General features: G+C 29.9%; 1 protein-coding gene across 1 annotated transcript; it reads right to left on the bottom strand.

Annotated features, from left to right (window-relative positions):
- Positions 1-1,889: 1,889 nt before the first annotated feature.
- On the bottom strand, positions 1,890-4,522 carry LOC107888291 (glucan endo-1,3-beta-glucosidase 8). Its single transcript, XM_016812354.2, has 2 exons — positions 3,606-4,522; positions 1,890-3,132 (listed from the first exon to the last, which is right to left on the bottom strand). The coding sequence occupies exons 1-2, from the start codon at positions 3,947-3,949 to the stop codon at positions 2,022-2,024; spliced, it is 1,455 nt and encodes a 484-aa protein (XP_016667843.1). The 5' UTR covers positions 3,950-4,522; the 3' UTR covers positions 1,890-2,021.
- Positions 4,523-11,402: the final 6,880 nt, after the last annotated feature.

Genomic DNA, 11,402 nt, shown 5'->3' with positions numbered 1-11,402 from the left:
TTGATGTTGTTTAAATGCAGTATGAACCTCAACTCTTTCCAGACCTCATCTATCGTATGAAACAACCCAAGATTGTGATCGCCGGAGCCAGGGAGGGTGATTGCGTTCGGCCTCTGTTCACCCGTTCCTCTTTGTTGGAGTGAGTTAGGTGAGAGATGAGACATACACAGCCTTTGAGAATATATATTCGATCCTTACAGAACCAACAATGGTAGGAAGCTACACCTGTCCCCTCTCTCTCAAGTGATTCACTAGTGTTATTTGTTTATTTTTTCCGGTTTCAATTCGACTCATCTTTTAATTTGTTGGCAGATATGTTTTCGGATGATAGTCCGATTAGAATCTGTTATCGTTCATGGTGTATGGTGGTTGGATAGGTAAATCCTTCATGTAAGAATTAAGTAGGAGTAGAACTGCTCATGGGAAGATTATTCGTCCAGTTCTGAAAGTTTATTCGAAAAATAAAAAAGTTTAGATAAATATGAGGCCCGAAAAAGACCTTAAATAAAATTTAAAATCCGTTTTTTATACGAGTCAGGCCACGAGCAAGATTTTTTAGCCCGGCTCAATTATATTATGTTATATAAAAATATTATAGTAATTATATATATTAAATAATAATTATATGTTTATATTTATATTAAATCATTAACTCAATAATAAAATTCGTTACCCAAAACTCCAAAAAAAACTTATCCAACTAAATAACTCAATCCAAAATATAAAATTTTAAAAATTATATTTAATACAACAAAATATTTGTTATATTTATTTGTGTTTTTTAATATAAATACTTTTTAATATATTTTTAATGCCTTAGAAAACTTTTATTTTAATATTTTTCTTAGTCCATTTAGGGTATTATATTTTTTAAATAAAAACTAATCTTAAAAAAATCAAATATGGTCGGGCCGGGTAGGACTTGGGTTTACCTTTCTTAAATGATGACGAGCTTGAGCAAAAAAGTAAACTCATTTTTTAGATCAGGCCCAAGCTTGAAATTTGATCTAAATACTTTATATAAACTCGATCCAACCCATAAACATCTCTATGTAGCACATTTTGGTTTCAATGATAAAAATTTTGACCCTTCATCTTAGTCTTAATTGCACTTTTAACTGTTATGTCATGTCTTGGGAAACTTTGGATACCTTATCATCTATATGCTTAATGTATATCCAGGTCTAGACCTGTTCATGGGTCGGGCTACCCGGTTAGGCCCGAAGGCCCTCCTGAAATGTGGAAGGGTTTGGACAAAAAATAGGCCCAAAAAATGAGTTTAGAAAAAAAAATAAGGCTCGTTTAGAAAATAGATCAGGCTTCGAGTAAGACATTTTTGGCCTCGAGCCCTGCTCAAATTTACTAAAGGACAAAAAATTTTATTCTTTTTTTAATATTATTTTCTTATTGTTTTCTCCTTATTTTGCTACCATTTTAAAATTATGTTGCTACTATTTTGTTGTTATTGTTTAAATATTGTATAAAATTTATTTTATTATTAAATTTGTTATTATTTGAAAGACATTTGTTAATTTTGTTACTATTTTAGAGACATTTGTTTGTTAAGTTGCATTTATCTTAAAGTTATTTAAATATACATATTTTTTAAAATTTATTTTTAATTTGTTGGGAAATATTTATTTTGGTGTTTTTAGTATTTTTTATGCATTATATATATTTTAAAATTATATAAAAATAATATAAAAATTAATATGGGCGAGTCTGGTCAAGCCTAGATTTTAACATTTTTATCCGGGTCGGGCTTGAGTAAAATTTTAGTCCTATTTTTCGGGCCGGACCTAACAAATAGGCCTAAAATCTTAGTTGAGCCCAGCTAGGCCATGCACACCTCTATCCAGGTCCAAGTAGTAGAAATTATCAAGATACTATTCTAGTAATATATGACTTTATATAGATAAAATAAATAACTCAATCATCTTTTAACATAACAGAACAGAAGAATCTGAGAGAAATAAGGTGCAAAAGAATAGCACATATCTTATATATCTAAATAATCAAAGTTAAATTAGTAAATATGAAGTTAATACTATAAAAATGGCTAATCCTAACATTAAGGGACTTACTGAAGTAAAAGAAGATGATGAAGAAGCAATCTGAATGATAAAATTGCAAGCCCCTTGTGAAATATTCTGTGTTGTAATTATAGCCAAACCTTGAAAGTTACACGCCATGTCTTTCTGATTTTGCACCTGGTAATACATGTTAAATGCATAAGATGCGTTCCCGTTGGCATCCAGGTTGTTACATGAAGACCCGTAACCGAGAGCCGTGCAGTCGGAGAAAGTGCAAGCGTACTTTATGTTGTCCGTAAGTTTGCCGATGTCCTTGGCATTCGGATTGAACATGCACCATTGCTGTTGAAGATATTTGACATCCTTTGCACCAATAAGGAACTGGTTCTGATTCTGGCCTGAAAGATCTAATGGGAATTTAGGCTGCCCGTCGTACCGAAAGATCCCCCAATGACACTCAAAATTTCCTGGTGCAACGCTCTTGGCATCCTCATCGATAAGTCCAAACAAGTAAACTTCAATGTATCCCGGACGGAGAGGGGTCCCGGTGTTGGCTGCAAGTCTAGGCAAGAGTCCATTGTAAAATCTCTGAGCATTAGCCATATTGCCATTCTTGTCACCATCAGTAGGCCAACCAACTTCCCCAACAATAATGGGCATATCCCCATGGCCTACTGCTTTCAAAGCCGAAACCAATGTATCAAAGTTGGCATCAAAAACGTTAGTGTACTTAATCCCATTATCCGTGATCGGGTTTCCACCATCGAAGAAAGCGTAATTGAAAGGGAAGTCATCATTTCCATAAAGACTGAGGAAAGGATAGATGTTTACAGTGAAAGGTGCACCATTCTTGGCAAGGAAATCGACCATTTGCGTCATAGGTCCACTGATATCAGTCCGGAACCGGCCAGCAGACGGAACAGGGTTGCTTTCAGGCGAGTTGTAGACATCAGCATTTAAGGGCACAGTAGCCTTTATGGTGTCCCCAACACCGGCATCATTCAGTGCATTTTGAATGTTTTGAAGAGCAGGCACTGTAGTGTTTATAAATGAGCCATTGTAGGACTTGAGAAATGGTTCATTTCCAACAGCAACATACCTGTGAAAAGATAGTGAAAAGGTTCAACAAATTGATAGATCCATTGGCTTCATTTTCGAAGAATACTTCAAATATATGAAATAACTTAAAAATACTTGTATGCAACACTAGCACTCGAATCCGAATAATGTAAGTACACAAGTGAAGACACTTTCTTCTTCCTATTCCAAGTGTTAATCACATTTATGCAAATATAACCTTAAACACACTCCAAATATATAAAAGAATCCGTACCCAAACCCGAGTAAGATCATCTAAATGAAGAATTAGAACAAGTTTCCTTAATGCTAGTTATAAAAAATTCCAGATTAAGCATTTATTAAATGGATCAAAATCCTCAAAAGAAGACAATAAGAAGATTTTCTCATCAACTTAACCAAATCTTTAAAAAATGGTCTAAACACCGATCAATCAAAACCTCAAAAACCCAACATCAGAGAAGATAAAAAAAATGAAAAAGAAAATGAGCTTACTTAATGTTAACACCTCCTTTGAAGTTATATATGGTGATATTCTTCTTAACCCATTGTTTAGCACGATCATAGCTGTTCATAGCAAGAAGCTGATCGTTTGGAATGGCAACCATTACTTCAAGATCACTCCCTGAAAGAGCATCCATAGTCTTTGAATCTGCATCGAAAAGCTTCACTTTTTTAATCCCATTGTCTTTCAACATCTGAACCACTGTTTCTGGAGGTAATTTATGGGTTGCCATTGTGCCCCAATTCACACCAAGACCATCAACAAACCCACCAAAGAGATGAACACAAAGGAATGTCGGTAATAATAATGTTGCTAGAAACCCAGAATTACCCATGCTTTTGTTAGGATTTTTAATGAAAAAATTTCAAAGAAATATAAAGGGGATGAAGCTTGAGGTAAGGCTAAAGGGGTTTGTAAAACAAAGAAAAGCAAGGCCTCGTTATAACGTTTTTTTATTTATAAAACTGATGGTTATTTATTGATTAATGAATCTCTGTTAAAAAAGAGAACGAAATGCGATTATTTGCAGGATCAACCGCAAATCAAGCCATTTTTGTGATCATGGGAGAGAAACAACACAAAAACAATCCTTGAAACTGTTTTTTTAAAGAAAAAACTGCAAAAAAGAGAGAATATTTGTGTATGTTTTACTAAATTGTTTTTGAAAAAAAAAAGGGAAGAAAAAACAGAGAATTGGTTATGTTCTTGGGGCATCAAAGAGAAAAAGATTGAAGCTTGATTGAATATGAAAGATGGGTTTTGTAGGAAATATTGAAGACAGTGAAGAAAACAGAGGAAACAATGGCAAAAATTAAATTACGCGTGTTTACAACAGTACGGGAAATTTTTTCAGAAAAAGCAAGAAAAATAAGTTAGCAACCTGAAAAAGGTTGAGAGAGATTATTATAAACGATTATTGTCCTCTAGTAACGGTATTATAATAACAGTAGAATACTAAATTAGCTTTTTTTTTAATTTTCTAAAAAAATGTTTGTATAATAAAATATCAAATTGTGTAACGTAAATATTAAATTTAATTTTTTTTATTTTAGGATCTAAAATAAAATTTTTAATAATTAGGTGATTATTTATGTAATCTACTCTATAGATAATAATACCATTAGTAGTTAGGGAGATTGGTAAGGTCCCAACTCCCTTAAAAATAATAAAAATTTGATTTAATCGTTTAAAAATTAAAAAGATATAAGCTATTAAAATTGTAAAATTATATTTTTACTATTATAAAAATTATAATTTAATTTTGGTCTCTAAAAAATTTTACTAACTTCGCCCCTCACCATTAATTATCAAATTTTATGTATTTATTTTTAAAAATTGATTGAAACAATTTCCAATAAATTAGAGAAGATATAATTTTTTTGAAATGGTACTCTTTTCTTTCTTAGTTTAGAAAAAAATTATGTAAAGGGGAAGGAGATTATTATTTTTTCTTTTATTGAATTTAGCAACATTGTATAAATTAATATTAATACAATTGCTTTTTTATTTTTTTCGTTTCCAATTTTAAGTTATTTGCTTTTTAAATATTTTGATTTAGAGGTTTTTAATTTTTTTAAATTATTTTAATACGATAATAAAATAAATATGTTAAATAATGTTTTAAATTTCAATATATATTAATTAATATTAACTTTTCAAATATCAATTATAAAAAAAATTAATTTAATTACCTCTATAATCATTTCATAATAAGTGAAGCACAATTAAACATATTTATAATTATTTAAAATAATTTTGTAAATCATTTACATTTAATAATAAAGAATCTAAAAAATCAATTAAAATAATAACTAGAATTAAAGCAAGAGCCATGCAACTAGAATGTGATAATGCGTTTCTAGTGGAGTTTCTACTAAAAGATAGCGTTGTCAATAGTAGTCTGGTTGAATTATGATTAATCAGTAGTTTGTTTAAACGGGATTAGAATGTCAGAATTCGTCATAAACTAAGAGCTTGAAATGCGATTACTGATCGAATGACCAAGTGCATGAATAGAGATCCTTCGATTTTAACATTGTTTGAGGAACTCTCATCTCTAATAATAATATTTTTACACGAATTTATTAAATTTTTTTATATAATCGTTTAGTGCTGTTTTTCGGGCAATTTACCAAAAAAAGCCGTTTTTTTTAATTTACCGAAATGGGCCGATTTTTTGATTATTTACCGGAATGGGCTATTTTCAGCAAAATCGCGTCCACGTCAGCGCGATTTGCTTACGTGGACACAAATAGCGCCTACGAGGACGCGATTTGCTGACGTGGATAAACAGTTTATGTTTTTAAGCTTGGAAAACTTTGAAAGGCCATAACTTTTCGCTCGGTTGTCCGATTGAGACGATTTTTTTTATTTCGAATAAATTTTTGAGATCTACGTGCTGACAAACCGCCGAAGGCGGTTTGCTGCAGTTTTCATCGAAAAAGATCCTTTTTTGCCCCTAAATTTTGATTTTTCGGTTTAAAATTGAATTTTGAAACATTCAAATCATTATTTTCCTTATTTATTTGAAGTAAACACCGGATCTTTTTTTTACAGAATTGTCTTATATCATCCTGTTATAGGTATAAGTCAGCTCATTCCACTCTTGAGAGGTTCCCTAAAATTTTCCATTTTATTCAATTTAGTCCCTAAAACCTAAATAGTCATATTTTCAAATCTAAGTTTCGTTTTTCAATTCAAATTCAATTTCATCCTTCCATAACATTCAAATATTCTTAAATACAAAAATTTCATGCTAATTTTGAAATAATTACACTTTAGTCCCTATACTCGTAACTAACAAATTATACTTTACAAATTAGTCCCTATTCATCTCTAAGCAGTTTGTCAGCGTGTAGATCTCGAAAATTTATTCGAAATAAAAAAAATCGTCTCAATCGGACAACCGAGCCAAAAGTTATGGCCTTTCAAAGTTTTTCAAGCTAAAAAACATAAACTGTTCATGCCACGTCAGCAAATCGCGTCCTCTAGGGCGCGATTTTCATCCACGTCAGCAAGTCGCGCTGATGTGGACGCAATTTCCTGGCGCGTACCCTGACATCGCGCTGACGTGGACGCGATTTCGCGAAAAATGGATCATTCCGGTAAATAATTAAATAGTTGGCCCATTTCGATAAATTTTTTAAAAAAAAGGGCTTTTATTAGTAAAATACCCCTGTTTTTCTCCTAAAAATAAATAATAAGTCACATTCTTTTAAGGTTGCCCGTTGCCGACAAGATAACACGTAAGAGAGGAAAAGTGTGAAATGGCGGAGCCTGCCCAAAGATTACGGAAAGCTTTTCAAACTTGAGAAGTTCAAACTACTTTTTCGATAACATGCCCGCGGCTGATTTGTCCCATTTCTTATTTTAATTATTTTTTTAACATATCTTTTAATATTAAATATACTCGTCCCCTATTATCACATAATTTACTAATTACTAGATCCTAAAATATTATAAAAATGAAAAAAATAATTTAATATTATATTTCAAAAAAATAATTTAATATTAATATTTAATATTAATAATAATATAAATTATTATAATTTTTTTTATCTTTTTATATCGAGAAACACACATAAAATAAGAAATCAATCATATGAATGATAAAATCTTACAAACCTTATATATGTAATATGTATAAAATTATAATTTAAAAATTAAATTATGATTATTAATTATTAATTATTAATTACATAACAATATTTTCATATTGACTCATTATTTATACGCGGCATTTTTGTTTTTTTTTGTTTTTAGAAAAGTCTTTTGATTGATGCATTTTCAACGGTAATGTAGTGGGTGGATTTTTTTCTTTTTCAGATTGAAAATAGTAGGGTAGTGTGGATGATTTATAATTTATAAAATTTTTAATTAATAGTGGTAAAATCATATTTTAGTCCCTTTAAAAATAATAATAATGTAATTTAATTTTTTAAAAATATAAAGATATGGGTTATTAAAAAATTAAAGTAATTTTCACAAAAAAATTAAAATAATAAAATTGTATTTTTACTATAGTAAAAATATATAATTTAATTATGATCCTATCTATCAAAATTTTCTGACTTCGCCATTGCTTTTAATCATATGAATTTTTGAATTTGAATAATTTATTTTAGTGTATTTATTTTCAAACAAATAATAATTTTTTTAATGTTTAGGATAAGTCTTTTAAGTTTAGTTTCTTGAGCAATCAACTAGATCCCCAACAATCAGAGATATTGTTATCATGTTTGAGTTTTTTTGTCCTTAACTTTGTCGAGAGCCGTCTACAGTTTATGAAGGGAGGCACCTCCTTTGATGGTAATACAATGATACAATTTGCAAAACTCAAGAAGTATTAATGTAAAACATATTTATTATACAAGTAGCTTAAGTGTATAGAAACTCAAACCACCAACTTAAGAGACTTAGAGCTTCTCTGGATGGATTGTTTACCTATAGTTAATATAAAAATAATAGTGACGATAAAATTAAATACTGTAACGATACTGTAACATAAAAAAAATTAAACACATTATACTAAAAATAAACACGGCTCCTCGGCACATTTACAATTACAATCTATATATGGATTGTCCAATGAAGGAAATAAAAAACGAAAAAGATAAGTTAATGAAAGAGGTGCACTAGTTAGGTAGGTGAGTTGTAGCATAACTGTTGCTTTCACATCAAGTGCTTTCACATGAAGGGAAAAATAATTATATATTGAAAGTGAAAAGAAAAATAACAAAGCGGTGGAAGGTACCTAACTACATACCAATCCTGAGAAGGGTAAGTTTTTAAGTAAAGTTGTCGTAATCGAATTGGTTATCTAATCGATCAGATCATTAGTTTATTTAAATAAATTATTAAAAATTATAAAAATAAAATTTATTAGAAGTTCAATTTAATTGGTTTAAATTATTGATAGTCTTTTCTCAACCTATAGATGGAAGGATAATACGTTTCAACATATTCAAATCGACGTCCTTTTATATTAGTAATAATGCTCATGTCAATCGAGTTAAGACTCAATCAACAAAATATAAAATTTTTAAATATGATTAACACGATATAATTAGATTTTGATATATTTATTATTCTTGTTATATATATTTACATATTAAGACATATATAGATTTATTTATGGAATGGGGTACCCCTGCAACCTAAGTTTTTATTAATATTTAAGAAAATGTAAATAAATTACTAAAATTGAAAAATGAGATTAAATGAGAAATAAGAGTATTATCATTATAAGATCTTGAATTAAATATGCAATTGAAAGATGGTAAATAATGAAGTGATTTGTAATTAAAGAAAAGGACGTTTGCAATCAAAGCTGTGCCATCCCATCCCATCCCATCCCATCCCATCCCATTGATGCAATGAAGATGAATTAGTTCACCACCAAAGAAAGTGCCTGAATTAAAACTCTTTGCTGGTAGTCCGTCCATTTATTATACCTTCTGCTCACCGTCTCTTGAAAACGAGTAGTCATCAAGCTACTCCTATTTTCAAGGGTTCTTTTAAGAGAAGTCTTCAAGGCTCAAGCCAAATATGACATTTTGGGTCTATTTGATTCAGTGGATTTAATATTTTTAGGGTAATGTGAGATTATGGTGTAAGCTCTCATATTTAATTTTTTTAAATAGTCTTATTATAGGTTTTAGTCATATCTACTCTTTATGATACAATGTCAATAGTTTATTATATTTAATTATATATATTATTATCAAATTCTTCAGTTATTTTGATTTATTATAACATTTCAATTATATATATTATTATTATAAGTTGAAGAAATCAATATATGTTTATTATTTTACATTTTCTTGGAATATTACTTTTATAATCTTATGTTGCTCTTAAACCATAATAAATCATATATTTCAATAATAAAAAAATATATTTTATTTTCTTTCTCCTGTCACTTTGATTAAAGGAGAAGTTTTGGCTGCTTATTTTCCATCTTCAATTTCAGTTTATTTGAGAAAGAAAAAAAAGGAGATATGATGTTATTTCACTAGAGAAATGCATAAAATAAAGCATGAGTTTCAAAATCTTTGTATTTTTTTTTATCATGTTTTAGATATCTTTGTGCCCTATAATAATGTTTTAGACATCTTTTTCTCAAGTATTTATGCATGTTGATACAAAGTTAAGATTGTGGCGGTTTATTACTGTTTATTTGGTGGGTGGAGAGTTGTAGATAATTATAAGTGATTGGAATTTAGGCTTTTAAGAGGGTTAGAGTTTGAGAGGAGGGAGCAAAATAGATAGAGAGAGAGAGAGAAAGAGAGAGAGATCATGTTTTTTTGACTTTAAAGGTATCTTCGATTCTCTTGAGACTCCATGTGTCATTCTTGTATTAGTTTCATATTCTTTAGAATTCGATCGATCTACTAATATCTTTTCATATAGATATAGATTGTCATATAGGTTAACATATATATATATATATGATGTACAAATAGACAGGTATTTTGTCTATATCAGGGATGTGGTCCCTGTTGTGTGAGTTTGCAAGGTCGTAGGCTTGTAAAGTCATGGGCTTGAAGGTATTCTTAAGTCGCAAGATGATTTAGTGATTGAGTTTGTGCTTTTGATTGACGAGAGCAACAGGAGGCTAGCCGAACTCGATAGGCGTAAGTAAAGTTAAAGATCCCATGATGCAAAGATGCCTAAGGGTGATGAGAAAGGGTTCTAGTGTTAGTCTGCCCTCGATGTAAATTCAATCCTCTGTCGTAAGAGAAGCTTGTTCTTTGGGTGTTTGGAGCTTCTGTCCTTGTAGCCTGATTTTGTGCTATTGAAGACATCATTTAAGACTATCATATCCAAATACTGGCCGTGGCGGAGCCTAATTCAGAGCAAGATTTTATAATTTGTATCCATATATCTAGCATGAATGAACCTCCATTTCGAATGACTGCTGTTTCATGTTTTATTTTGTTAACTTTCTCTTTTAACATTGCCGTCGTGTCACTGCATGTACTATTTGCTGACCTTCTGCCTTCGATGAACTTATGTTCGCATTTGACTGAAAAATAAATAATAAATTATATCATGATAATTTCAATACATTCATATATTATATCATATCTGTTTACATAATTATTATTAGTTTTTTTACTGAGCTTAGGATATCAAGGTCCGCAAAACATCAACTTTACCATCTTAACCCAAAGGTTTTTTCTCATAAATATTGAAAGCGATTGTAGAGAACTGGTAGATTGCTTATCTTTTCGGGCTTTGGGCTCCGTCCATTCATCTTAATTTTATTTGATCTGCTTATCTTTAGCGAAGGCCCATACGGCGCCGTTTTGCTGGACACAAAGAATTAACGATATAAACAAAAGAAATCGCATGTTAACTGTAAATGTGGGCCAGCGTAGAAATAGTAATATTTTAATCTCTTTAATTTTTACCAATAAATTAAAAATAAAGTAATACAGAATTATGTAAACAGATTATTATTATTATTATTTTTAAAATGAACATGTATTTTATTCTTATTATTTGTGAATCCGTCAATGTATTAAATACAATTTAAAAAAAATATTTTTTAATTACAAAATTCATTTCTTCTTCCTTCCTTTAATTTCATAATAAATCAAACATATGTTTATATTAAATATTACACGTTTTAATAATGTTTATACAGTTTATATTTGTTTAAACCAAAATATCTCATACAATTTATATCAACATAAAAGGAGTAAGGCAGAGACATGGGTTCTTATAATCCCAGTTAGCGCATATATTCAAACTCGGACAAGGATTATGATGCTTCAAATATA

This window comes from Gossypium hirsutum, chromosome D13 (assembly GCF_007990345.1).
Source record: "Gossypium hirsutum isolate 1008001.06 chromosome D13, Gossypium_hirsutum_v2.1, whole genome shotgun sequence".
NCBI lineage: Eukaryota > Viridiplantae > Streptophyta > Magnoliopsida > Malvales > Malvaceae > Gossypium > Gossypium hirsutum.
Note: the sequence above shows the minus strand (reverse complement) of the source record. Positions and strands in the feature narration are given on the sequence as shown.

Bases quoted from the DNA above. Each gene is read 5' to 3' on its own strand.
- LOC107888291 (XM_016812354.2), bottom strand. From the start codon at position 3,949: ATGGGTAATTCTGGGTTTCTAGCAACATTATTATTACCGACATTCCTT. The intron at 3,133-3,605 runs GTAAGCTCATTT...ATCTTTTCACAG, and splicing joins AAAGGAGGTGTTAACATTAA to GTATGTTGCTGTTGGAAATG.